Raw genomic sequence first — 27,431 nt, 5'->3', positions numbered from 1 at the left:
TGTTGTTCAGAAAGGAAATTCTGAGACATACTACAACATGGATGAACCTTGAGGACATCACACTAAGCGAAATAAGCCAATTGCAAATGACAAATGCTGTATGTTTCCACTTATACGAGTAGTCAAAATCATAAAGACAAAGTACAGTGGTGACTGCCAGGGGCCGGGGAGGGAAGAATGGGGGGTTGCTGTTTAATGGGGACAGTTTCAGTTCTCTAAGGTGAAGAGTTATGGGGATGGACGGTGATGATTGCACAACGACGTGAACGTATTTAATGCCACTGAACTGCACACTTAAAAACAGTTGACAGTAAATTTTATGTGTATTTTACCACAATAAATAAAACAACTAGTTTTATTCTAATGTATAGTTGATCTAAGAGGTAAATTTCTGAGTCTAACCTCTTCAAACCAAGGCAAAGGCTCCCTCATTCCCTGGGAACAGATCCAACTCTGCTGGAGCGACCATGCTTACTACCCAGCAAGGCACTTTAGGCCCCGGAGGTGCTGAGTTACAGTGCCGGGCGCTTCCCCAGACACTGGTGCTCACGGCCAGCAGCTTTGGAGACTGAGGCTCAGCGAGTCCTGTGAGGAGCCGCCCACAGTCAGAGCTGGTGAGTAGCGAAGCAGAAGCAAATCGCTGTTTTCTGGTGCCAAGTTCCAAAAGAACACTTAGCAGAATCTTTTAAGAAACGACAGCTCGGGGGCCGGGGGCCGAGTGGTTAAGTTTGCATGCTCCACTTCGGCGGCCGAGGGTTTCGCTTGTACGGATCCTGGGAGCGGACATGACACCGCTCATCAGGCCATGCTGAGGCGGTGTCCCACATGCCACAACTAGAAGGACCCACAACTAAAATATACAACTATGTACTGAGGGCATTTGGGGAGAAAAAGCAGAAAAGAAAACCAACCCAAGATTGGTAACAGTTGTTGGCTCAGGTGCCAATCTTTTGTTTTAAAAAAAAAAAAGAAATGACAGCTCAAAGGTAGGAATAACAAATGTTTATTCAGAAATGGATAAGTAACACAGTCTCCTCCATCCCTTAATGCCTCTTCCTCTCCTTTTGGACAAGAGACACAGACGGGGGATGTAGGGGATTGGGAGGTGGGGAGGGACACAAGGACTGGCCCACCACCTTCTCTTCCCTGTTTCCCACAATGACATCCTGCAGAGCAGGGAAGGCAAACAGCCTCCACCCTGCGATGTACCATAGAGTTATCCAGAGGACAGGGCCCAGCCAGCCAGGCGGCTGCGGCTGGGGTCAGTGGGACTCTGGTAACCAGAGCAGCCTGGCTGGGACTGGAGGGAGAGCGGAGGGTAAAGCCATGCAGGCAGGATATTTACCAACCCTACTCAAAGCAAGTCCAAGCAGTGATCCAACTGTGCCCAGTACCTGAGAAACCAGGTCCTACTGCCTTGTGGGTGCTCCCTTGGGCCAAGAAGGGACAGTGTAGGAGGAATGTCTTCCAGCTGCTGAAGAGAAGTAAGTTTGCACCCGTTGAAAGGGGGAGAGAGAGAACAAGAGCAGCATTCTTAAAAAAGCTGGAAAGTGGAGCACCAGCAGGCACCTTCCTTGGACATCCCAGGCCTGGGCCACCTCTGAGCTGGAGGACTGGGCTGGGTTCAAACCCTGGGTCCTTCCTGCTTGACAGATTTAACTCAGTGAAAACATGAGTTTCCAGGTTTTTCTTCACCGGGCTGGCCCCATACAGTCAGCAGAGGCTCTTAATGTCTCAGGTCCCCTCTACCTCCTAGGTTTGTGCCCTTCACAGCACTTGCTATGATTCTGTAGTGCTCCCAGCATCCTGCTCCAGCTCCGCCAGCCTGGATCTTTCTAGTCCCAGCAAGCCAGGAGGAGACTGCGCATGACACGGAGCAATGCGCTCCTGGTATTCAGGGGCTGCCCCTGGGTTCTAGTTTTGCCCCAACTGCCTGGAACCACGCCAAAGGAACAAGCCCCCAGCTCTCCTGGAAGGGCTACTCTGCTCTCTCAACTCCCTCCCTTCCCACACCGCCAAGGCAGGAAAAATACCCCTCTGGTCATAGGTATTGGGATGGGTCTCCCAATAGTGGAGACAGTGCCCCTTGGTGGCAGCTGGATATATGCCTCTCAGCATCCCTATTATCTTGCAGACACCTGAGGCCAGAAAGAAAGAGCCAGGAGCAAGCCTCCATCTCCCATTCAAGGACTCCTCCAAACCCAATCCCTGTGTCATAAAACACGAGGCGGACTCTTTGAAAAACCCAACTAGCAGAGAGCTGGCATTTGCACCAAAACCAGAGTGAGATGAGGGCTGTGCTAGTGAGAACTGGGAGGGCTAACAGTGTAAGCCCCTCTCAGCGGGGACACCCAGAAGGCCAAGAGCTGAGTGGGGCACAGACCATAACCCAAGGGAAAAGGGAAATGTGAGAATTTACTCGGGGTCACCTGTGACAGCATGGGCCTCCAAGGCAAGAGCTGGGGGCCCTCTCCTTACCAGAACGGTCTGGAGCCAGTCATGGGGAGAGGACAAGAGGCCTGTGAGCTGACCCCCGCCCAGGGCCATCTCCATTGAGCCGGTGGGTGAGTGGCACGGCTCTCAAGCTAACCTGGCTCCCATTAGGATGGCAGGGGCTTCCATTCCCCGCTTTGTTTGAAAAATTTAAAAAAGAGACAGGGGAGGCAACCCCTCACCCCTGGAGAAAGCAGTGTCCTTCAAACAGCCCCTGCCCTGCGTTCCACGGGGCCACAAGAAAGCCACTCAGAGAATTTAGGGCACCATTTCCAGACAAGAAATCAGTTTGGGGCTGAGGTTGGGGGAGAGAGACTCTGAGCAACACGAGCCTACCTTGGTGATGAGGTGGAGGGGCAAGAAACATACTACAGGGAATGTTAATGTACACAAGAGCACAGGGTAGAAGACAACACGGAAAGGTGGGTTCCGTCCAGTGAGGAAGCTCTCTGCCCCCAGTGACCCTTCCCACGCTCAGGGGCCTCCAGTCCAATGGCCCATTGGTCAAGGCTTTGCTTTGGGAAACAGAGCCACCCTCCTCTGCCCCTGCTTCTGGCTGCCTCACGCCCCTGCTCAAAGTTTGATTTTGAATTCTGTGGGCTGTGTGGTCACAGAGGCCCCTGAGGACTTGAAGAGGGCCTTCAGGATGGTGTCAGGGTCCACTTCGGCAGGGGGGTTGGAGGACGCGGCAGGATTCACCCTGCGAGGCAGCTCACTCTCCTTCTTCACCGAGGGGCTGTCACTCAGCCGTCTGCGGAGGGCAGAGAAGAGTCAAAATCCCTGTCAGTTTTCCCTTAGACGGGGAGGGGACCACCCAGCATTTACTGAGCACCTGTGGTAAGCTAGGCGGCAAATGGAATGCTTTCTGTACCCCCTTATCTCATTTCATCTTGTAACAAACCTTTCATTTTTTAATTTGCTGATGACAAAATTGAGATGCAGCTTGCTGTGTTGTGGGATATGAAGTTTAGGAGACACTGCATGTGCCCCTGCGATGGTCACACACACATTAGTATATTATGCATTGTGAGAAATCTTTTTTTTTTTTTCCTTTTTCTCCCCAAACCCCCCAGTACATAGTTGTATATTCTTCATTGTGGGTCCTTCTAGTTGTGGCATGTGGGACGCTGCCTCAGGGTAGTTTGATGAGCAGTGCCATGTCCGCACCCAGCATTGGAACCAACGAAACACTGGGCCACCTACAGCGGAGCGTGTGAACTTAACCACTCGGCCACGGGGCCAGCCCCAAAATCTTGAAGTAAAGAAATCGATATACGTTTTTCAGAATACAACCTACTTCTGGAACATCATTTGAGAAACTTGTCTAAATCACACAATTTAATATCCAGGGTTCAAATTCTGGTCTTTCTAAGTTTCATAGTCTGTTTCAGGCCTGCCTCACATTACCCCACCCACCTTGGCAAGTCTAATATCCTTGCAAGGTCTCTGTCTCCTTGTCTTTATTATAAAAGGATGTCATGTCAGTCTAGACATTTTATACGTCTCAGGCTCCAAAAAATTCCTTAGTCCCAGGTCAGGCACATATGCCCAGGTGTGTGTAACAAAATGAGGGGTAGCACCTGGCACTGTCCCCATCAGAGTCAATGACAAGGAGGCCGGGTCTTCCATTCACTTAGACAATGCACACAGTTGTAGCAAAGAGGGACACAACTGGCCTGCTCTCCACTTTCTTCTCAGGTGTTTCTAAATTAGAAGGCTGGGAATGAAGTCTTAAATGTTAGCCCCTGGGAAGTCCCCGTGGAAATGAGACAACCTACTCTGTACAAATTTTAGCACCCTGACTGACCACCTGCCATCAGAGCAGAGGAAATGAAATGGAGCTGTGATGCAGGCAATTTACCCCTCAGAATAAAGAGAGGATCACGTAGAGTAATAAGCAAGCAGAAAAGCTCCACCCGCTCCCCAGCACCCCTGCCTTTGGAACTTACAGCAGGATGGGCTGGTCTGAGGTGATAACATTCCCATTCATGTGAAGGTTGCATTTCATTGGTTGTCCTGAAAAACCAAAAAAGAAAAGATCTGCCATGAGATTTCAGCTCCTCAGGCAAAAGGACAAGGGCTACCACCTCTACCACCTGGGGTCAAAGCACCCACCACTGGCAGCTCTGGCTCCACGGCTGGGGATGGGGCTGCCAGGTTTCAGCAAAACTCAGAGACTAAGAAAACCCCAGAGCATGAGGTCCATGAAACCTTTGCAGTGATAGCACCAAGAAGCAAAGTGGCACGAGACCTTGCTTCATGCAGGAGATAAGAGTCCAACTAAGGGAGAAACTTGTTTGTGAAGCAAGCAGTAAGGGAAAATGTTTACGTTATGAAATTAAGTGAAAAGTGGATTCAAAAGTATATGTATGGACGGACTTCCACTTTGTCCATGAAGGATTAACTGCTACAAGTACCGCACTCCCACTTTACATAATATGTGCTAAGTATAACAATGACAGCACAAAAAAAGGGGAAGAGGGAATGGAGCCATACAGGAGTAACATTTCTATGTCACTGGAATCAATGTTAATCTGAAATAGATTCTGATAAACTATGATATATACTGTAAATCCTTGAGCAACCATTAAGAAAGTGACTCAAAAAAAATGGTGAAAAAATCATTAAAGGAACTAAAATGTTACACTAGAAAATATTCATGTAATGCAAAGTCATATTAAAAGTGAATGTAATCCAACCAAAGGCAGAGACTGTCAGACTGGATTTAAAAAAAAGATCCAACTATATGCTATCTTCAGATTCAAAGACACAAAAAGGTTGAAAGTAAAGGGATGGAAAAAGACATCACCCAAACAGCAACCCTAAGAAAGCTAGAGTGGCTATACTAATATAAGACAAAATAGACTTTAAAACAAAAAATGTTAAGTAGAGAGAAAGAGGGACATTTTATAATTATAAAAGGGTCAATCCATCAGGAAGAAAATGCTTATAAATGTATATGCAACTAACATAACCTCAAATACACAAAGTAAAAACTACCAGAATTGAAAGAAGTAAACAAACAATAATTGTTGAAGTTTTCAATACTTCATGTTCAGTAATGGACAGAACAAACAGGCAAATCAACAAAGAAAAAGAAGACAACATTATAAGCCAACTAGACCTAAAATAGACATCTACCCAACAGCAGCAAAATATATATTCTCCTCAAACACTCATGGAACAGAAAGAAATTTGGTAAATTCAGAAATATATGGAAATTAAAAAAAACAATCCTAAATAACCAATGGGTCAAAGAAATCACAAGGGAAATTAGAAAATACTGTGAGATGAATGAAAACAAAGATGCAACATACCAAAATGTACGGGATGCAGCTAAAGCAGTGGTTAGAGGGAAATATATAGCTGTAAATGCACAGATTAAAAAGAGGAGTGAAAAGACAACGTACATAATGGAGAAAATACTGGCAAATCAGTTATCTGATAAGAGACATGTTAAGAATATATAAAGAATTCTTTTAAACTCAATTAAAAAGTGGGCAAATAGTCCAAACAGACATTTCTCCAACATATACACACATCCAACAAGCACATGAAAACATACTCAACATCATTAGCCATTCAGCAAACGCAAATCAAAATCCCACTGACTGTTTTCTCAGTAATGGCATCTCCACTTCTGGCACAGGGCCTTCGCCCACAAGTGCACTCAACAATCACTGACGGAACAAATCAGTGGCTAGAAGGGGTCTGGCAGGCAGTTTCCCTCTACAGGCTATCCTGAGATGAATAACGTGCATCTGAATGAGGTAAAATCGGTAATTTACTCACTAAGAGCAGAGTGCACCCAGGTGCCAACATTTGGAACCCGAGACCAAGCTGTAAGCAGACCAACCACTGGAAGGGGGAGGCTATGACTCTTGGCTTCCCTGGCAAAGATCTCTTAAGAGAACCATCCAGGGAGAAATGGTGTTTTTCTGCTCGCTAGACTTAAGTGCTAGGGCTGAGTGAAAACCCAGGGTCCTGTGGAAGAGGCAGCTTAGTACTACCAGGAGACTGCACATCCCTGCCTGTTCTCGGTGCACAGGAGGCTCCAGAAGGCTGAGTGCACCAGGATGTCTTCCCACCCATCTCAGAGGAAGGCTTGCTCCAAATGCCCACTGCCTGACAGTGAGAAGCAGGAAGGTGAGGTGGCTGCTTTCCCTCTACTTACCGTCCAGACACCGGTTGTTATATTTCTTATATGCAGTGATAGCATCATCCTTCTTCACAAAGACCACCTCTGCTACCCCAGGATGGACCAGCCGAGCCCGCTTGAGGGCTCCACACACACAGAAAAGCTCCTGCAAAGAACAAGAGGGGCTGGTGTTAGGGGAGAATTGCAGGCTGTCACCCTGTCTGCCACTCACACACTCCAGAGGGCTCTGGGTTGAGTGATGGCTGCACTCCAGCTGAATACGCCCAGTGCCCGAGATTTCAGGGAAGCTCCATTCTAGGTGGTGTTGCTGGGACATCCATGGGCCTCAACATGGGACCAGATAAGGAGACAAGCTGTGCTGGCAGGGAGAAATAGGTCTGGGCTTATAAGGCTTGGAGTCCCTGTGACCTTCAGCAAGTCATCCCCAAAGTCCTCCTGCCTCAGTATCCACTTCCTCCACAAGAAGAATAGTCATGGAATATGGACTTTCTCTCAGAGAGCTCTGTCATGAGAATGAATGTTTAGGTTCATCAAAGATAGTGGCTAATATGTCACCTGGGAATCTGTTAGAAACACAAACTCTGGAGTTCTACACAGGGTGACCAACCATCCCGGTTTGGCTGGACTGAGGGACTTCCCAGGACATGGGATTTTCAGTGCTAACCAGGAGTCTCCAGCAAAATCAAGACAGTTGGTCACCTTAAGTCAGAGACCTGGGTTTGATCCCTGGGGCTCTGCCTCCTATCAGCTGTGTGGCTTCAAGTAAGTTATTTAACTTCTCTGAGGGTGAGTTTTCTCTTCTGAAAAGAAGAAAAGGACTGGTCTAGCCTACCTCTCACGGTTGCTAAAAGTGCAAATGAAAGCGTTCTTAAGGCAGTACACACGTGTTACCATCGTCATTTACTTCAGTCTCTCCTCATCTTACAGACCAGGAGACTGAGGGCAGAGAGGGAACACAATGTCGTGATGGACCACAGAGGCCAACTAGCGCCCGAGCCATTTCTTCACGGGCAACTGGCCTTCACAAGGTTATGGGGACAAAGAGAAGACTCATGAAGAGGTCATTGAGATGATTTGTTTCTAATGATAAAACGGAAAATGTTAAATATCAAAACCAAGACATGGAACTGAATACTAAGTGTGATCCCAATTTTACTACTGCTGTTCTTAAATTTTAACATTACCTATTTGGGTAGAAAAGAGGCGAGGGTGACTATTACTGGCAGTTTATTCTGAGTGGTGATCATTACAGCTGTTTCCTTTTTCACTATTCAGTATTCTTAAAGATCCTGCATACAAAGTGCCTGCCACACAGTGAGTACTCAGTAAATGATGGCTATTATTTTCTAATCAGGAAAAAAATTGTTTTAATTCTTTAAAACTTGTCAAGTATTACACAAAGTAGGTTGCAATTTCCATTCTTGTGTGCACTGTTCACTGGCATGCCTGCTTCGTTCTAAAAGCAACCACACAGCACTCACGTATTTCACAATTAAAATCATTAACAAACATGGTGGCCAGTGTGGCTGTTACAGAACTGGGACTCGGGTGCAGGGAGAGGCTGGAAGCCAGTTACACTCATTCTGTGATGTGACAGTTAAGAGTTAAAAGGGTACCTGGATTGTTAAACTTACAGCTTTTTTTGGTGCCTGAATGAAAACAAGGTTGAAAAGAAGTCCTGGCTACATCTGGGCACCCCCTCACCAGGCACCTGAATTAGGCTTTGCCCATGACTGCCAAGAGTGGGAGAGGATGGCCCAGAAAGGCAATCCAGAGGGGCCAACCACTAGCTAACACCAACCCATCTCATTCCTTTTACTTTGAATCATAACGAAAACCTCTAAAGCAGGCAGAAGTTCCAAAGACTCGTGGGAAAATATGAACCACCAGATTTTGCACAGTGGGACTAAAGGATCCCATTCAAGACCCATTCCAGCACAATGCCCTGGCCCTGAGAGTCAGGCCGGACACCTGGCCCTGGTTTAGAAGCTGGGAGGAAAAGAGCTAACACTGCCAGCCTGAATGCTATCCTTTAGAAGGCCTGCTTCCGAGGTAGGCCCTTGGCTGGTGTCTGGGAACTTGGCTTCTAGGAGGGCTCCAACTACCCTAATCGAGAAGAGTGACTCATTGTGCCTAAGCTGTTTGTGCCAACAATTGCGGTTTATACTCAATACCTGCCTTCCTTCTGGGAGTCTGGGATTTTGGTACGCGTGAGGCAGAGTGCCTACGTGACCAGGCCCCAGTAAACACCCTGGGCCCTGACTGTCTAAGAAGCTTCCCTGGTTTCACGCGTGTCGTCACAACTCACTGCTGGGGGAGTAAAGTGCATCCTGTGTGACTCCACTGGGAGAGGACTCTGCAAGCTGTGCTTGGTTTCCCCTAGCCTTTGTCCCATGAGCCTTTCCTTTTGCTGATTCTGCTTTGTGCCCTGTAAGGAATCTTGGCCCTGATACGACTCTATGCTGCATCCTGTGAGTTCTCCCAGAGAATCAGTGAACCTGGGGTTGGTCTCAGGGACTCCCGACAGAGAAGTGGTTTGAGATTTTAAATTCTGGCAGGCCACAGTACTTACAACAATGTCCTCCTCGGTGACTCGAGGGTGCAGATTATTCACAGTCATCTTGGTGCCTTCCAAAGGGCTGAGGACAGGCTGCCAGACAAGAGCATTACCAGAAATCAAAGAAGAGCTGTGCACTCAAACAGCAGCACTCACTCCAGGGAAACACGAGGGAGGCCCGGAGGGAACGATCACGGAGAGCCTGTCACAACCAGGCCCCTCCAACCTCAGCGCCCAGCACACCCATCACCCGATGCTAAGGCATGGAACCTCTTATCATTTCCCAAACACGCCAGGTCCTTTCAGGCCTTTGAACTCTGCCTGGAACGCCACTCATGTTTCAAGACCCACGCAGCTCAGGCGGCACTTTCTCCTTAAAGCTTTCCCGAATCTGCCCAACGGAATTAGATGCTCTCTTCTCAGTGCTCCCAACAGCACTCTTCTGAGCAGACCTCTGTTGTGTCAGCAGACACAGTGCTCGTCTGCAGCTCTGTATTCCCCACTCGCCTGCAAGTAGGGGCCACTGGGTCTCGGTGTGCTCACTTGTAAAGAGGGGCAGCAAAGCCCATTTCACAGAGGCGCTGTGAGGACTCAACAGGGTACACACAGCACACCACCCACCCAGCACAGGCTGAGTCTCTTCCACCCCTTCACCTTGCCCTCACCTCAGCAGGCGGCAGCTCTTTGGGGGGCTCCTCCTTGTTCACTAGCGTCCGGGACATGCTGGTCAAGGCTTTTGTTCGAACAGAAGAGGGGAGAGTAGGAGCTGTGTACGCATCATTCTGAACCACTTTGGTGAGAGGGAGGGCCTTCGATGTGGAAAGCTTGGAACTGCTCAGCCCGGCCTAAACAAAGAGGCAGACAGGAATCTGAGAGGCCGGAGACCTCGATGCCCCAAGGGGCTGACAACCACCACCCTCGAGGCCTCCCAGCTCCCCAGTTCCATTACCAGTCTGGAGCCAAAAAGGCTGCCGGCTGCCAGTAACATGCCACAGGGAAGGGGCGGGAGGACAGAGAAACACACAGCCTGCACAGAAGCCACCTTCCAGGGTTAGAAGCTCTTGGCAGGAAGCTTCCATGCAGCCCTGACCAGGAGACACCGGCTCACCCACACCATTTAGACTTTATACAAACCCTACAATTTGGGGCCAGTCAAAAGGCCAAAAGCTTGGGGTCATGTTCATTCCCAAATATGCTTCTATCACGATAGGCTGATCATCAGCTCTGGACTGGCTGGGCATAGGAACCCACTCTTAAGGCCCAGATTCACAGCTTTTCGGTCCCTGTTGCGGCCACACAAAGGCTCCACACATAGCCCCGGCCTCACCAGCTTCCAGACTGTCAGGGACGTGCTGGCAGAGCTGGCATGTGCAGACCAGCAGTGACAGTTCCCTCCCTCCCCTGCTACCCTGAGGCAGGATGTGGTCCCTTGGAAATATAAACCAGTGAACTCCCGGCTATTAATGCGTCTGAGGACAAAGATGCATGAGGCACAAGTGGCAGGTGGCCTTGCTGATTTAGGATAGGGTCTAGCAGGTACTGACTCAGGGACGACGGAGGAATGCAGCAGCCAGAGAGGCAGAGTATGGGGCGGGCTGATCTACCAGCTTCTCCGAGTCTAGCTGAAATGCTCCCCCCTTGCTGGATTCCACGTTTCTCAAGCCGCTTCCTGCGCCTCGAGGGCCAGTATGGTGTAAACCCGTGGCCCCGGAGCCAGACTGCTTAGGCTTGACTCCTGGATCCACTACTACTTACAAGCTGGGTGATACTGAGCAGGTGTGTTTAACCTCTCTGTGCCTCATTCCTCATCCATAAACCAGGGGTGATAACAGTACCCATCTCACAGGGACGGAGGGAAGGGCAGTCTTACATGAGTTAGTAAGAACACAGCGTGTTTGCAGTTAGGGTTAGCCACTAACTGAGCTGGCTGACAGGCCCCCTGGTGCAGACCCGAGCAGTCTAATCACTGGAAAGGCCCAGCCCCTTTGTAACACACTGGATCACTCAGCTTCCCACATCCCTTTAAGAGCTTCGAGGGTAACCAGGAAATTACACTGCACATTCAATGCAGTACCCAAAACTGAGTCTTTGGGCCTCTGAAGGCCAAACAAAGGCACTTGGCTTGGGTACCCAGTGGCCTCCTGTCTGTATCTGTTATACCCATGAGCTGAGCCGGGCAGACCTCCCTGATGTTCCCATACCGATACTGCTCTCTTTCCTTCTCTCATGGTATCTGACCAGCATCCTAGTCAACAAGTTTCCCCTGCATGCAGGCTGCAATGGCAGAGCCCACAGGCAAGGTTCAGCTTATTCTTGCTACACACCAGCCAAGGGAATCCAGATTCAAGAACGGGGCCGGAGTGCTGATCACAGAGGGAAGGGGAACATACAGAGCGTCCTGCCAGAAAGGGAAGAAAACAGGATTCCCTTCTGTGGGGCGCACCCGTTTCCCCCAACGGGAATCAACACAGCAACTGGGAGCTGCAGCTCTGCCCTTCGCTAGCCGTGGGCGCTCTGACGAGTCACTGGACACCCTGCGCTCAGCATTTATAGAACGAGTGCTTGATTAGTTCCAGCTCTGAACAGCTTATGACCCAAATGAAGAAATACTTTTGAATTGAAAGGCCCTACTCTCCACCACCTTCCCCATCCACCTGATCAGACACAGAGTGAGTGTAGGAAAAGCAGAAAATGCCCTACCACGTGGTGGAGAAAGCTGCCTGAGGTGGTGAATTTCATCTGTTTACTAGGAGTGGGAGCTACCACGTCTTCGTCTTCCTCTGGGTCGTATGAACTCTGAAAATAGAGACAGAAGCCAGCGTGGCATGCAAGTTCTCAACAGACATTTGGAGCGAGGGCAGCGGGCAGATGACTACTGGGACGTGTGAGGCCAAGGGAGAGTGGGCACAGGGGAAGTGCCTGGGGAGACTGTCCTGGGAGGCTGGCTCCTGGCCCACAAGGGCCGGATCAAAGTGCCTCCAGGTACATCTGAAGTACCTTCCTACAAGTGAGCAGTACCCATCAAGAGTCCCTAAAATGTTTGCTTATATCCTTTGGCGATCTGGCCTACAGAAATCAACCCAAACCCTAGAAAAAGCTTTAACCACAAAGACGTTCAGAGAAGGATTTCTAACAGTGAAAATCACAAGAAAATGGTTTAAATAAACTGAAACGTCAATTCAAGGATTATGTGATTATTAAAAATGCTTAGAGTAACTATGAACCATATAAAAATGCTTCAGTTATAAAGTGAAAACAGAATGACACAAAATTGGATAACAATATAACCACAACTACAGTAGGCATTAAATAAATAACAATGACAACTTAAAGAACCAACAAAACAGGCAGGAACCAGGGCAGAATTTCCACAGTGGCTGGCTTTGGAGTGCAGGAGCCTGAGGAACTCTTTTTCTCTTCTTAATCTTTCTCTATTTAATATTTCTATATTAAGCACATACTACTTTTTGTTCCTTTTTGGTGAGGAAGAATGGCCCTGAGCTAAGATCTGTTGCCAATCTTCCTCTTTTCACTTGAGGAAGACTGTTGCTGAGCTAACATCTGTGCCCATCTTCCTCTATCTTACGTGGGATGTCGCCACAGCATGGCTTGATGAGAAGTGCGAGGTCTGCACCAAGGATCCGAACCTGCGGACCCCAGGCCGCCAAAGCAGAGTGTCAGAACTTAACTACTATGCCACTGGGCCAGCCCCAAGCACATGCTACTTTTATCATAAAAAAATAATAAAGACTTTTAATTTGCCTCTCTGCCCCTTATGTATCACCTCCTCCACTTAAGAAGTTTCTTCTTAAAACTCAAACTGCAGAAAGCCAACTATAACCCATCCTCCAACTCTTCAAAGTGGGAACCTTGGGCCAGGCCTCAGTTAATTCACCCAGTGCCTCCCATGAAAACACAAGTGAGTATGTTTACACTCTCGTACACATAAATCACACATAAATTACATACACATTCTACCTGCTTGGCCTGGTGGTTATTGACGACATTGATCTTCATTCCAGCAGGATGGGCATGAAGTGGTGCCATGGCCTTCTGCTGAGGAACCTAGAAACACCCAGGAGTCATAACTCATCCCACAAAGATGGTGGGGACACAGTTTTGGTCTATGGTAAAAGGCCCTAGAGAGTGCCTCAAGTCCAAAGCAGGAGAGTGACAGGAAGACTCGCCTTCCCAGGGACCAGGTGACAACGCATGTGCAGGGCTCAAGGAACCTGACTCCATAAATGTTTGCTGCGGCGGCTCTTCCCGTTCCCAAAGTCGCTGTGCAGATTAAATGATACTGTTCCGCTCCCTTTGGGCGGCGGCTGTGCAGGTGGCCAGGCCCAGCACTAGGAGCCAGGTCTGACTGGGCTCCTACTCTGGCTGTGTAACTTTGGGCACAATTCACATCTCAGGGCCTCAGACTCTTCTTTTATAAACTGGGGTGATAATCCCAGGGTTGCAGTGAGGAACAACTAAGGTCATACATGTTATGTGCCTGCCACGTAGCACGTGCTCAGCAAATGCTCTGTCCTTCCCCTCTCGTCCCTCCACCACAATGGCACTTGGGGAAGTCACTTACCTCCAGCAGACCCCCCCCTTCCTTTTACATAAAACTGAGACAACAGCTTGCCTTCCTCATATGGTTACTATACAAACACTTAGGAGAATTGTCATTTTGTCCAAACACTCCTGGGTCCCTGCACCCTGCCTCAAGCTGCAGTTGTAACTGGCTTCTGGGAATTCATGACAAGAGCCATAGGCTACCTGGATGGTTTTAGTGAGCTTCAGAGCAGGGGTCACTGTCCCGATGGGTGGGCTCATGAAGGCAGCAGGGGAATTTCTCTTCAAGCTGATCTTCTCTCGGGCATCGGCCACCTGGCGGGGCTTCTGGGGTGCCGTGCTCTGCTGCTTGCGGGAGTTCAGCATCTCTCTGGCATCCTGCACTTTCCCTTTGATCCGGAACCGGGCATCTTTCTGCAAAAGCTTTTCCCGGGCATCCTTGACTCCCAGCTTGAGCCGGGCATCCGAGAGGCCAATCTTCTGCCGGGCATCAAACCTCTGCTGGAAGGCGGTTGTGCGTGCTGGCTGGCTGAGGAGGCTCTGCTGGAGCCCAACACGAGACCGGACACCTCCAACCCCTGGTCTGGCATTGAGCCTGCAAAGAAAATGGCAATATTAAGTGGATCTGGACATCAGCAGTAGCCCACAGAAGGAGAGCTGTGGTAATACTGGGAACAGAGGTGGCCGTGGAGAAACAGAAAGCTGCTTCCTGCCTGAGGAAACAATTAAACCTATGTAGAGACTTCTTCCCTAGTTTGTGGCTTTAACTACACGTTGTAAACAGAATTGGGAAGGAGGGCCTGGTGGTCTCTTTCACTACCCAAGACTCCCTAGTCTTGCTGGTCTCCCTAGTTTTGCTCCCTAGATCAGGTGTTTTAAGACACCCTTATGGACAATAACTTCCAAATGACGCCAATCAAATATCCCCAAAATATCACACCCTCACACATCTGAAGAGCAACTTCGGTCTCCAAAGCTCTCCCAGGCCCCCGCTCTCCACCAGCCCTCTCAGCGCTGTGTGAAGTGTCCATTATATGCCCATTCTGCAGCTGCGGACACAGGCTTGGCGAGGCTAAATGGTTAGCAAAGGGCGCCCAGCTGGCCTCCAGCAGCCTCATGCCTCCAGTGCTGGCAGACACCCCTACTGGGCCGGGAGCAAGAAAGCCGACAAGCAGGTCTGCCTTGCAGCTAGTGGACTAACAGATGACACGAAGACTCGATAAAAAAGAAAAACAGTCACTCTGTCTGAACTGTTTCTTTCTTTTTTTTTTTTAAAGATTTTATTTTTCCTTTTTCTCCCCAAAGCCCCCCCAGTACATAATTGTGTACTTTTAGTTGTGGGTCCTTCTAGTTGTGGCACGTGGGACACCGCCCCAACACGGCCCAATGAGCGCTGCCATGTCCGCGCCCAGGATCCGAACCGACGAAACCCTGGGCCACTGAAGCAGAGCATGTGAACTTAACCACTCGTCCACGGGTCTGGCCCCTGAACTGTTTCTACTCACAACACTTCTGACACCAATGCGTGGGGTTTTTCCTCACGCCAACCAATTTTCTAACTCTCTAGACACCAACTGGGTGTCCTACAGTTCAATTCTACCACTAACTACCTGGAGTTAGCACAGACCCCACAGGTGAAGGGCTGGGTCCCACAGACTGCCTTCACTGCGGACGCCGGTCCCAATCCGGGGCTGCCTGTCCTTCTGACCCATGCTCCCCTCAAGTTCGGCAATTTGCTAAAACAGCTCACAGTACTCAGGAAGACAGCTTACTTACCACTACCAGCTTACTATAAAGAATATAACTCAGGAACAGCCAAACAGAAGAGATGCAAAGGGCAGGGTATGGGGAAGGGGTGTGGAGTGCCTATGCCCTCTCTGGGCACACCACCCTCCTGGCACGTGGATGTCTTCACCAACCCAGAAGCTCTCTAAACCCCACTGCATAGGGGTTTTTATGGAGGTTCCACTACATGACCATGACTGATTAAATTACTGGCCATTGATGACTAACTCCATCTCCAGCCCCTCTCCCCTCCCTGGAGTCCAGGTGGGGAGTTGGGTGGGGCTACAAGTTCCAACCAGCTAATCATGCCTAGGTCCTTCTGGCAAGCAGCCCCAACCTGAAGCTACCTAGGGGCCCACCAAGAGCGGCCTCATTAGAACAAAAGCAGCTCCTATCACCCTTATCACTCAGGAAATTCCAAGGGTTTAGGAACTGTGTACCAGGGACAAAGACCAAATATATATTCATCACACTTGCAACAATAAAAATGTCAAATTCAGAAACTGTTAAAATTGGAAATGAACTAAACTAACACAAGCCCCATTCTCTTCTGGGGTTCCTCTGTTGGCCCTTCAATGGCTTGAGAGTAAACAGAAGACTCTTCCGAGTACGATCCTGGAAGTCCTTCCTGGGGTCTGCGGGCTTCTGCCTCACCCCACCTGCCCACCCCACCACGAGGCATCTCCACTCCAACCAGCACAAACACTGCTCCTGCGGCTGGCGCCCAGCCTGGAGCCGCCGACTCCCAGGGCAATGACTCCTCCTTGGGAAACCCTCCCTAATTCTTCCAGGACAGCCCTCCTTTGTGCCTATTATTACATCTGCTTGTCTTCTCTCCCCACCCTGGACTGGGAGGGGAGGGGAGAATGGGGCTCATTCCTGTTTCAGGGCCCAGTCTTTTGTAAGTGGCATTGAGCCCTGGCTGAGCATCAGAAACTGCTATGGAGCTTCTTAAAAGTACAGCTCTCCAGACCCCACCCTAGAGCTACTGAACCCAAAATCTGGGAGAAGGCAGGGCATCTGCATTTTTCACTCCACAGGTGATTCCGGAGAACAGCAGTGCTGACAATCTCTGACCTGCTGTCAGAAGGTGAAACTGCTGAATAAACAAGTTCCTGTGCTGTTCCCAACCACTGTCCAGGTCTCCCAGGAGGCACCCCTCATTGTGGGCACGTCACCAGGATCCTCCTCCTGCCTCATTCTTCCTCAACTGCTGGAGTGAGACTGTCTACCAGCTCCTCTGCCAACAGCAGGAGTGTACCCAAAGGTGAGTCTGCCTGGTACGAGTAAAAGAAAACCTGCACCTTCATCTTATTATCCTCAGAATGATGGAAAACACCTGCTGCCTCCAGTATGCCAGAGCCAGACTTAAGGCAGTGAGGCACAGTACCATTTTTCTTAGAAAGCATGGCAAATGACTTTAGGAGTTAAATACTTTCCAGTGGGTTTATACAAGAACTGGGTAGGAGAGAGAGTGGAAGAGGTCATTTAGAGAATTGATCAGGTTAGATTTAAGGGGTGAGCGGGAGCTGCCTGTCCGTCCCTGCTATATTTTCTCATGTAAAGATTCTGGGAGACGGAGGCACTAGAAAAAGCAAGGCCAAAAGGTGCAGGTGTTCAGGGAGGCAGCACGCACAATTAGGGAGCAGCCATCCTTCCCTGGACTGGGCTACCCTGGGCTTCGTGGCCTGCAAAGCCACTGACAATAGTGAAGCTATGCTTTGTGGTGACCTGAGAAACCTGCAGCGACACTGAGGGGGCCCTTGGTGTTCACGGAGGCAACAACATGAACTTCGTAACAAAGCCCTACGCCACGACCAAGTGGCAGGTGAGGTACCCCCACTGGCTTTTTTCCTAATGCTTTCAACTCCCATCATCTGTTGATGATACCCACCAAAGAAAAGCAACAGGCTATCAGTTCAGACGAGGAGCTACCACCGAAGCCCTGCTCACAATGTGGAGAGGACTCTGCTCAACACTCACCATGCAGATCCAGACGAACCCAGAGTTCGCGGAAAGGACTCCAGATGAAACCCTTCGCTTATCATGCACTGGACCGCTCTGAAGGCAGAGGCCTTGGGCTGGGCAGTCGAGTCACCAAAAACAGCAATGGTGAGGGACAGGCCTTCAGGGGCTCCAAATGGGAGGGGGCGCATACAGATATGCAAATCATCATCACACTCCTGCTCTAGGAGAGGACGGTCCAAAGTCTGCGGGGACACCACAGCAACTGGACACCTGTAGGGCTGTGGGAAGGCTTAGAGGTGGCCCAGGGGTCTGGGAAGAGTAGAGTGTCAAAGGGCATTCTAGGCAGATGGAACGTGGGAAATGCCCCCCACAGCCCACAGCTGGCAGCCTCTTTGTTCTTACAGCTCTGGCGGGCAGCCGTGGAGGCACTCAGCTTTCCCCACCTCTCTACCCTCGAGAGCATTCCCTCACTTCTCGCGCATCACTTCCACGGCTGGAGGCTCCCTCCTTGGAGCATCAAAGCACTGGTCGAAACTTCTATTAAGGCACTTACCATGAGGTATCACAATGATTTTTGTTTACAAGCTTGCATCTCCCGTAGGACTAAGAGCTTCTTAGGGGTACTCCATGCATCTCCTCACCTGTGTCAACCCTGCACCAGGGGAATGACAAAGGCTCAAAGAGCTTCTAAGTCCTGAGCTCCTGCTGTCAGGTATCCTACAGGGCTCCTATGGCACATTCTCCTTTCAGACTCACAATCTCTGAGGTTAGCTGCCATCACTTCCATCTTATAGGAGGAACCAAATCATAGAGCTAGTGGCATGGCTGAGACTGGACCTCAGCTCTACCTGACTTTAGAGCCCCAAATCTTTCCATTATAACAGGCTCTAAGATTCCTTCTTTCCTATTCCAAGCCCTAGCGGAGGGAAGACACGAGAAGCGATGGTTGCCCCAGAAGGGCTTCTCCTTTGCAAGGGCAGCCCTCTACCCAGCCCTCACCGACTAGTCCAGTGCCCTGCTAGGATCCTGGCCACCAACTGCTCCTCCTAGGGGAGAGAGTGGCACCCACACAGCCATGGCACAGGGCCACCCGAGCCCTTACCCTAAGAGCCCTTACCCCACAAAAATCTCACCAGCCCCGAGCTGCAAGAGCTTCAGGAAAGGGCTCCTGGAAGAGAGAGCAGCTGGTCTCTGCCCTGAGAGGACATTATGAACGGAACCAGACTGCATAAACATCGACAGTGGAAGACGTCACTGATGACCACCATGTCCACCACACAGTGAGGGCCAGACACTCCTACTCGAAACCTGAGTCTGTCCTGAAGATTTCCTATCTTCATCTGTCTTCTCCAAATCCCACCTCCTCGCATCACCAGGGTACCCCTCGTTACCAAAGGTCCCTGATATTTATAACGAAAGGAGGTGGGGGGGATATTATCATGTAATACTCCATGACCTTACAATACCATAAAATCGGGCACATCGAGACCCCATGGCATCAATTATGCTTTCAAAAAGTTAAGTCACCCAATTTCACAAATCATTCAAGCAATTCAACATAACCGTCAAGAAAAAAAAATGGAAAGCAACTGTTTCAAATAATGAAAGGACAGTGAGATTCTCAAAAACAAATATCACATCCCTGGGCAGAGAACAGAGAGAGGGGCAGATTCCCAAGTTTTCTGGTTCACTGCAGTTCTGTGTGAATAGTAAACCTGTGCAGGACGGGCAGGGGAGGCTGGGCCTCTGCAACCTGAACTTACGCATTTGCCTCAACAATTTCTCTTCTCTGATCCCCAGTAGTGGCTGTCTGAAGCATTGTATTGGAAATGCACAGGAGTCTCTGGTTGACAAGCAACGCCAGCAACACAAGGGGCAACCGGCTATCAGGGCTTATGAAAGACTATGAAGATGGTGATCTCAACCAACATTTCTGGGCACTTACGACAGGCCCATAAACTTTGACAACCTCCTTTAACCCTCATACCTCTGAGAATTAGGTTATTATCCACATTTTATAGATGAGGAAACTGAGATTCAAGGAGAACTATTTCAAATCCCAGAGCTATAATGGTGAAGGCTGGATCTGAACTTCACTCTATCTAGTCAAAGCACCAATAAATTAAGCATGGGTCAAAAATAAAGACCAGAACTTGACAGTTAAGGAAGGGTGAGCACTGTCTCCAGGCTAAGGAACTGTTAGGGCTCTCTAGTGACCGAGGGTGCGCACACACGCCGAGGAGGGCAGACTGTGCTCACTCGGGACCCACACACCATACTGCCTGTCTGGCAAGAAAGACCACCAAGATGCCTTGTGCTGGTATTTGTATCCATCTGAACAGCGCAAAAGATACATTTGGGGGCGGGAGGTGATGGAGCTGCGGATGCAGGGGGTGAGCCGCTGCTTTCCCTCAGCTCTATGCAGTCAGTTCCCTGGTTGCGCCAGTTCTTTCAACTCCTTTCACAAACAGCTTTAGGGGGCTTCAGCGTGCAGGCTTTTCAGAACCACTGCTTCTCTTCCTGCATGAAAAGGCAGCTATTCATCCCAGCAGGCAGCCGTGCTGGTTATAAGGCAAGCATTAGTCATCAGGAATTCTTCAAATAAACACTCCTGCTAGGGGTAGGTCTCTAAAACATAGAGTCAATTTTGTTACCCTCCTGCTCCCAGAACTGCCGAGGGCTCCCTAACAAAGCCCAACCCCTCAGCGCAGCCTCCCGTCTGCTCCCAACTTCTGCCTGCAGCCTCACCTCCCACTGCAGACTATCTGATGTTCCCAAAACACATTCTGCACTTTTGCCCTTAGAAAATGTTTGGGAGGGGGGACGGGGGGGAGGTTGTGAGCAAGTCTCTTAACTGCCCTGCCCTGTCACACCAGAAACACTGCAACTCTGCACCACGTCCAGACCCTTGCCAGGTACTCTGTGGGTCCTAGGAAGACTGGTGTGGGTGAGAGGGCAAATGCCCCACTGGAGCCTGAGCTTGCCCCCAGCCCCTGACTGGAGCCGGGCACACACGTGAGGACCAGGGAGGGTCTGTCTGGGGCTAGAACGCCTCACCCTCTTGGCTCTGTCTGTGAAGGGCAAGCAGCAGCCGCTCTGGACAGATGTCCAGTCTAAAGGATTCAGGCTCATGAGGGGGGCCCTGGATTATTATAAAGTGGATTTTAATCCATGGGTGTCTCTAGGTTAGAATACCTGTGTGTTGAGACCATCTTTATGGGACGAAAACACAGCTTAGTTCTAACTCTTACTGAGGATCAATTCTGAATTAGGTGCTTTAGAGAGACAAAGAAAAACGAGACTAACCCCTTACCCTCCGAGAGAGTCTTGTGCAGATGTTTCATTTTAAATCCTAATTCTTCCCCTCCAAGTTACGTAATAACTCGCTTCCCTCCTCTTTGTTTTGGGTCTACATTCCCTTTATCCTATTTCAACAAGGCAACAAGCAATGAGCACCAGGACCAGAGCCCTAGTGGGAACTGAGAAGTGCACCAGCCCCTCCCCCCAGGGCTCCAAGGACTCCCCAGACAAGGCCTCTGGCCTGGAGCTGCTACACTCCAACTGTCCCACTAAGGCTGCCTGCCACCTTCAGCCAACTATGTGCAGGCAGCGGACAGAGCGAGCCTCAGAGTTAGACTAAGCAAACTCAAGAGAGGGGACGCCTCCACTAACTTATCAGTGATATTCTCATACCTAAAGGACAAAATCAACAAGAGGGGCAGGCTTGCACTGGAGCTGGGGGCCAGTGCTGTCCTGGGGAGTCTCATCCATGGGTCTGGAGCAAATGAGGTCACTGGAGAGTGCTGTGCATGGGGAGGACAGCACCGCAAGATGGCCTGGATGAAGCAGCACTCAAAACCACTCCCTCACTTTCTCTAAGTTCCCATTAATCAAGGAGCCTTTTGACGATTAAGTGGGGGCCCAGATAGTAATAATAATGACCCCTTTCTTGACTCACAAGGTGAGAGGAACACAAAACAGAACGGCTGCTCTAAAAAACAAGCACACTCCATGACCTGCGGGAAAGAGGTATTCACACTTCCACCGGCTCAGTCTTCTGCTATTTCCACGAAGAGGAGGAAGGCAGTTTTCCGAGACAGTCACAGGTTCTTCCTAAATTATTAACCATAAAGCTCTTCCTGGGACATCCATGCGACATTAAACCTAAGTTCCCAGGAAGGAGCGCTCTTCTAGGAAGCATGTAGGATAGATTTACTGTAGGAAATGACATGTTTAGACTTTCGACAGTTCTTCACGGGGACCCCCGGCCCCCGATCTAGTTTTTCTCTGTTGGCTGTGCAAGTGAAACGAAAATGAAGTTTCCAGGAGGTTTAACTCAAATGCGGCATGCAGTCCACTTTCTTCAATGCCAGTTTCTTTGCCTGCACTTCCCCAATCCAATCTTCACATAACAGCGAAGCAATATCCTCACACTGCCAACTGGATGCTGCTACTTTACTTAAAAGCCTTCAATAACGATGACGATAACCAACATCCATCGACCACCTAGTACTCATCAGACACTCTGTGAACTACTTTAGATGTACTAATTCACTTAGTCCTGACAATAACCTGACAAAGGAAACGTCATCCATGTTTTATAGATAAGGAAAGAGAGGCATGGAACGGTTAAGTAACTTGTCTAAGATCATAGGGAAAGGGGGAGACACAGGGAACTGAACCTTGGCAGTGACTCCAGGCCCCAGTGCTTACCTATCACACCCCCTGGAAAGGGGTTCAGGCTTCTCCTCCTCTGGGGAAAGATCCGCAACCACCGCCATCATTTGCTGAACTACCTGGGACAAACTTTAAAGCATACATTCTTATATTCTCCTATTTAATCCTCTCAACGATCTACCAGGAACCACTACTGTGAACCACAAGTAGGAAAACTGCACAGCTCACAAGTCATCTAGCCAGGGGGACACAGAACCCAACAACAGGCCCTGCCAGGCGACCAGGTCTGCCCGGCTGCACAGTCCCTGCTCTTCCCATGGATCCACACATCCTCCCTTCCCTGCATCCCCACTCACGGCCCAACACGAGACCCTGAGCACATCAACATCAAGACAGCCGGCGGTCAGGGGCGCAGGGGAGCGGCTGCAGAGACAGCACGTCTTGGGAAGAGGCTCGCTCAGCAACTGTTGGGGAAACCTATGAAACCTGGACGGGTTTAGACGGGGCCAGAGGACCCAGCACCAATTCCACACCTGTCACCAGAGGAAAGACCTAGGGGAGAGCTACTCACGGATAACGGCTGAGGAAATTACTACTTACTGCCCGCCTGTTATGAACAGAAGCCAGGTGAAGAGCTGGCTGGTGAATTACGTGGCGGCGGCTGCAGTGGCTGTGTGTGTAGGGGGTTGGGGAATACATTTCACATAACAAGACAGAGAATCTATTTTCTAGAGAAAACGGTATCGAACAGCTTTACAGCCAGCCTGGCTGTTTACAGAGACATCGGAACTAACTGAACGTGCGCCGGAAAACTCTTGACCAAGTTCCCACTTCTCCATACAGGTAAACTGGAGCTCAGAGAGGCTGGAAACGACTAGCAGTATTGGAGGGTCCAAACGAAGGCTGGGGCACGCAGTTGCACGGCATCTCCCCAGCTCCTGCCCCAGATCAAGCACGGTCTTCCAGAACCACGAAGGCCGGGCCACCCTCCAGCGCGTCCCACCTGTTTTTCTGCCGCGTGCCTGAGGCCAACTCGGCCAGCTCGGAGCACGCTCCTCTCCAGCCCCCGCTCTCACCTGTAACTGGGGCCGACAGGACTGCGCGTGGAGCAACAGGACCGCATGCACACGAAAGCGCCCCGAGAACTTAAAACGCGCCCGGCGGGCGGCAGCGCTCACGAGGCGGCCGGCGGGGGACGCGGACGAGGACTCGGAAACCAGAGGTCTGGGTCCCGGCTTGGCAGCCCCAGACGGCGCACTCTGAGCGAGCCACGTCCCCGCAAACTTAGTGGTGCTGGGATAATGGAGCAGCGGGCCCGATGCCCGTCCGCCCGGGACAGGGGGCTGCGCCGGAGACCCTCCGCATCCCGGGGCCTCCCCTCCCCTCCGCGGCCGGCACCGCCCCCCGGTCGCTCCCACGAGCCGAGAGCCCGGCCCCGCCGCCCTCAGCCGCCCCGGAGCGCCGGCGCCTGCAGCCAGTGGGCGGCCTGGCGGCCGGGCCCGCGGCGGCGGCGGCGGGGCCGAGCCAATGAGGAGCGCGGCTGCGGCAGGGGGCGGGTGCAGGCGGCCTCCGCGTCGCGCCCGGGCCGCTCCCTCCTCCGCCCCGAGCCCCCCAGGCCGCAGCCCTGAACCCCGAAGGAAGAAAAGGATGCTCACCGCCCCTTCGCCGCAGCCCCGCGCTTCCGGATGAGCTCGTCCAGGGAGATGTCCGCCATCTTGCACCGCCGAGCGAGCCGCGAGCAGCTTACACTCCCTCAGCCCGCGAGCCCGCCCCTTCGGCCGCTACGGAGCCACTAGCTGCTTCCGGCCGAGGAACTCTCGCGACAGCTCAAACCAGGCAAAGACCGGAAGGGGCAGGAGCTCCCCGTGAGCCTTCGCGACGCCGGCCGCTTATCTGCATACGGCGGCTCGGAGAATTACCTTTCCCTATTCTCCCCAGACGAACAAATAAAATGCAAAGCGACATAAAAAATTAATTACCGAGTAAGACAAGCTTCGAAAGAGCGGAGTTCTTAGGTCGATGGTCCACTTTGCTACTCGCCGTAGGTCTAATGAGAATAGAATTCATTACCCGGGAAGTAAGGGGAGCGTATGTTTATGCCTTAAACTTATGAGTAAGGAAAATAACGATTCGGGGTGACGCCCGAGTCCTCACTGCTAATGTGAGACGAATTTTTGAGCGGGTAAAGGTCGCCCCTAAGGTGACCCGCCTACTTTGCGGGATGCCTGGGAGTCGCGGTCTGCCCGTCCCGTTTCCGCTTAAAAAGCAGACTCACCGGGAAATAAAGAGCGAGCGGACACCTGCTGCTTCTTCGTGGTTGACGAATCAAGAAGCGTGCGGCTCCCGGCTGCACCCAGTAGGTGTTCCTCCGGGCGAGGGGGAAGCTGGGACGACGGCGCGGGTCATGTCTCACGGGCCACGCCTCTTGGCCGCATGACCTTCACACGCGAATCACTTCTCGGTGCCTGTTTTTCTGATCTGAAAAGTGGGGCCGATCACCTAGGTTGTCGCGAGGGTTCAACAGACTCATTCACCGAGGTCTTCGGGATGTGGCGTTGCCTTTCCATCGATGCGACCCCAGCCTCCGGCACTGAGCCTGGCGTGAGGCGTGTGTTCGACACAAAATATCTGTCGAATCAATCAATAAAAATACATGCAGGGGGGCCGGCCGGGCGGTGCCCCTGTTAAGTTCGCACGTTCTGCTTCGGTGGCCCGGGGTTCGCAGGTTCGGATCCCGGGTGCGGACATGGCACCGTTTGTCAGGACATGCTGTGGTAGGGGTCCCACATGTGGGGTAGAGGAAGATGGGCACGGATGTCGGTCAGGGTCGGTCTTCCTCGGCAAAGAGAGGAGGATTGGCGGCAGATGTTAGCTCAGGGCTAATCTTCCTCAAAAAACAAAACAAAAACAAGCAGGGCCTTTAAAAGAGTGGCGAGCATGGATTAAGTGCTCCATGAGCTCTAAGCCCAACACTGCGAGTGGAGTTAGGTGCTCTTAACTGAACATCACACCGCAACTAAAAATCTGGCATCAGAGGCTCCGTGGAGAAACGAGCAAAAGCTGGCAAAGCCACGAGGGTCTTGGGTTGGGCGCCAGACGGGGCAGGGGAATCGGGACCCAGCTGCGCGGAGGGACGGGGCGCTGGCCGGGCCGCCTTCGCTCAGCTGTGAAACGGGACCGCGAACCCGTCCCCGCCGCCTCCCTCCCAGCGGGGCGGGGAGGAACCCGGAGCCCGGCAGCAGGCAGGGAGGGCGCGCGGCGGGACCGCGCGGGGCAGGTGCGGAGGAACCAGGACGCGGCCAGAACGCACGAGCTGAGGCCCTGTCTCGCCTTACGTGAAATGTAAAAAAGGTCACTGAAATGACTTTTGAAAGCCCGCACAATAGGGTCATTAACTGAGATCAACTAATTCTGGGATCGTCAGCGGGGTGGCCCTCCCCCAGGGCCACTTCTGAGCTTTCGGAGTCTGGCTTGCCCGTGTTTCCTCGTCCAGGCCACACAGACGGTGGTCACGTGGAGGTGGGGACCGGGGTGGGGCGGGCCCGCCGGCCCCGCCAACGCCCGCGACTTTCCGGGAGCCGGTGCCGGAAGGGAGAGGCCCGGGAATTCTCGGAGCTGACTTCCCTCCGTGCCTGTGGGAACACGCAGCACTTTCTGCTCGGTGTGAACAGACACGGCACCGCCATGCAGCCATGCAGCGGCACCGCAGCCCGAGTTTGGAAATCCACCGAGAATCGTGCCGCCGGCAACAAGCCCGCCCGTCAGCAGAGCCCGGAGTCGGCTGCGTGTGGGGCCGTGACAGGCCAAGGACCCCACATCTGGGCAAACCCCTGCCCCCACCCCCCCCTTCTGGGGAACTTGGGCCAGCATTTACATGCTGAAATGTGTGCCCTTTTATAAATTCCTCTCCTTTCCTGCTCTTTTATAACATAGTAGGAGCTTTGTGCTAATTTTTGAAAATCCTGTGTGTAGGGAGGTGATAGAACCTACAGGCGATTTCACTTCAGGAGCGTGGAGGGGCTGTTATAAACGTTCCTTTAGAAGGGCGTCAGCGCTGAGAGGGGAGTCACCCACCTAGTTCACTCACCATTTTACAGACGGGGAAACTGAGACCAGGAGGGAGGGGCGGGACCGGGTCCAACTCATGCCCTCCTTTCCAGCCCCAGAAGACACCCTCTGGTGGGCTCAGGCAAATTTGCATCAAATCCCAACCTGAAGGCCTGTTTTCTTATCCTCCAGAAGGGGAGAGGAATGAGACCTAATGTGTGTTCAGTGGGCAGCAGAGTCCCCGGCACACAGTAGGTGTGGACAAAGGCCATCAAGGCCAGGGATTCCCTGCCCACTGAGGAGTCCCAGTCCTGCTCCAGTATGTGTCAGGGACAGATGGAAGGTGAGAGATAGGAAGAAAGGGGCTCCCGTGCCCCAAGGCTTGGCCACAGGTGTTCCTGCGAACTTTCCACATCTTCTCTTCCCTACTCCGCTCTAGGCACACTGGCCTTCACTATGTTCCCTGGGCCATCCAGGAGGTCCCAGCCCCAGGGCCTTTGCACTTGCTGGCCACGCCCTCCAGAGCACATCTAGTCCTGCCTCCCTCTCCAGCCTCATTGTGACTGTCCCCTTAGCCACCTGCCTTCTTTGATCTGTTTCTGGAAGTTTATTCCCCATGCTTGTTGCAGTCACAAGGCCTTTGCACCTGCTGTTTCCACCACCTTGAACACCTGGCCCAATAGGGCCAGCTCCTTCTCTTCACATCAGAGCATAAAGGCCAACTCCTCAGAAAGGGCTTTCCTGCTGCCCGACTGCAGGAAGCGCGCTCACGCCCACAGTGTCTCATTACTCATCTTTAATTTCCGTCTTGGCATTTACCAGCATCTGTTACTTGTCTGGTGTCTTTCTCATCAGTATCCCCTGGCCCAGCCCTCTGTTTCCACGAATCGATCCTAAGAAAATCATTTGACAGGTGGGGGAAGATGGCTGCTGTTATTCCTAAAATCCACAAACTGGAAACAGCCTAACTGTCCAATGATGGGGGATTTGCTACATGAGAAATCATGGCCCATCAGTTATGGCCAGCGTCTGCCCCCAGGGGGAAAGCGGCCGCCACACACTGGATGACCTGGTTTCGTCAGTCACAGGTGTATGCCTCTGGATGTCCAGTGTTTTTTGTTCCTGTGTATGCTTTTCTGTCCTCTCCAAATTTTCTACAACAAACATATCCATAAGAAATAA

At 51.4% G+C, this 27,431-nt stretch overlaps 1 protein-coding gene and 1 non-coding gene across 4 annotated transcripts; one reads left to right on the top strand and one right to left on the bottom strand.

Annotated features, from left to right (window-relative positions):
- Positions 1–987: 987 nt before the first annotated feature.
- On the bottom strand, positions 988–23,997 carry POLDIP3 (DNA polymerase delta interacting protein 3). Of its 3 annotated transcripts, none has more exons than XM_046645989.1 (9): positions 23,858–23,997; positions 13,977–14,367; positions 13,179–13,274; positions 11,910–12,005; positions 9,875–10,054; positions 9,225–9,302; positions 6,668–6,797; positions 4,443–4,509; positions 988–3,244 (listed from the first exon to the last, which is right to left on the bottom strand). In XM_046645989.1, exons 1-9 carry the CDS (start codon positions 23,914–23,916, stop codon positions 3,067–3,069), a joined length of 1,275 nt encoding a protein of 424 aa, XP_046501945.1. In that variant the 5' UTR covers positions 23,917–23,997; the 3' UTR covers positions 988–3,066. The 3 variants fall into 3 exon arrangements, with proteins under 3 accessions (XP_046501945.1, XP_046501946.1, XP_046501948.1); XM_046645990.1 differs by having other exon boundaries at positions 13,188–13,274; XM_046645992.1 differs by lacking the exon at positions 23,858–23,997 and adding an exon at positions 23,279–23,669.
- A 301-nt stretch (positions 23,998–24,298) lies between these two features.
- Positions 24,299–24,448, top strand: LOC124230666 (U12 minor spliceosomal RNA). Its single transcript, XR_006886269.1, has one exon. It is a non-coding gene; the product is annotated as a U12 minor spliceosomal RNA (small nuclear RNA).
- The last annotated feature ends 2,983 nt before the right edge of the window (positions 24,449–27,431 follow it).

Source organism: Equus quagga, chromosome 19 (assembly GCF_021613505.1).
Source record: "Equus quagga isolate Etosha38 chromosome 19, UCLA_HA_Equagga_1.0, whole genome shotgun sequence".
In the NCBI taxonomy this organism is placed as follows: Eukaryota; Metazoa; Chordata; class Mammalia; order Perissodactyla; family Equidae; genus Equus; species Equus quagga.
This window is presented reverse-complemented; position numbering and strand designations above follow the sequence as displayed.